The 481-nt window shown below is 74.4% G+C and overlaps 1 protein-coding gene across 1 annotated transcript in view; it reads right to left on the bottom strand.

Annotated features, from left to right (window-relative positions):
• Nucleotides 1–481, bottom strand: part of CELSR1 (cadherin, EGF LAG seven-pass G-type receptor 1) — a gene marked incomplete at its 5' end in the record, with an annotated part of 38,529 nt that overhangs the window by 19,614 nt on the left and 18,434 nt on the right. Inside the window, one exon of the mRNA XM_012735089.1 lies at nt 7–154. Coding sequence (XP_012590543.1) covers nt 7–154 — 148 coding nt within the window. The remainder of the gene's footprint in view (nt 1–6; nt 155–481) is intronic.

Here is a 481-nt window from a genome sequence, read left to right as displayed (position 1 = left end):
TGGAGCCGCTCTGGGTGCCCTGGGCCGCGCAGGTGTAGTTGCCCACGAGGCCGCCGAAGCGCACGGCCACGGCCGTGTCGCAGTCGTCCACGGTCACCACGGCCACCTTCTCCCCGGACGGGCCGTGGGGCAGGCCCAGGCGGCCGATGTTGGGCTGTGGGGGAGCACGGGCGGCGTCAGCAAGGGCCTGCCCCGCGTGGACCACGGCGTCCCGGGGTCACCGGCACCCCCAAGTCTGGGCCCTCCCTGGTGCCCGCCGAGGGCGCTGGCTGGCCCTGACGGGCCCACGCTGAGAGGACCCTGGATGCGGAAGGCCCAGCGGGGCACCTCTACCTGCCCTGAGCCCCGCGCTGCCACACCCCTGCTGCCCTGCTCTGGATTCCCAGAGGGGACCCGGAGGCCATTGCCGAGGCCACCCGAGTCCTCTAAAACGGGGACCCCCTTGGCTCCGGAAGGACCCGACCCCGGGGCTCCCGTGGCC

Source organism: Condylura cristata, unplaced genomic scaffold (genome assembly GCF_000260355.1).
Source record: "Condylura cristata isolate star-nosed mole 26May11 unplaced genomic scaffold, ConCri1.0 scaffold00004, whole genome shotgun sequence".
Classification (NCBI taxonomy): domain Eukaryota; kingdom Metazoa; phylum Chordata; class Mammalia; order Eulipotyphla; family Talpidae; genus Condylura; species Condylura cristata.
This window is presented reverse-complemented; position numbering and strand designations above follow the sequence as displayed.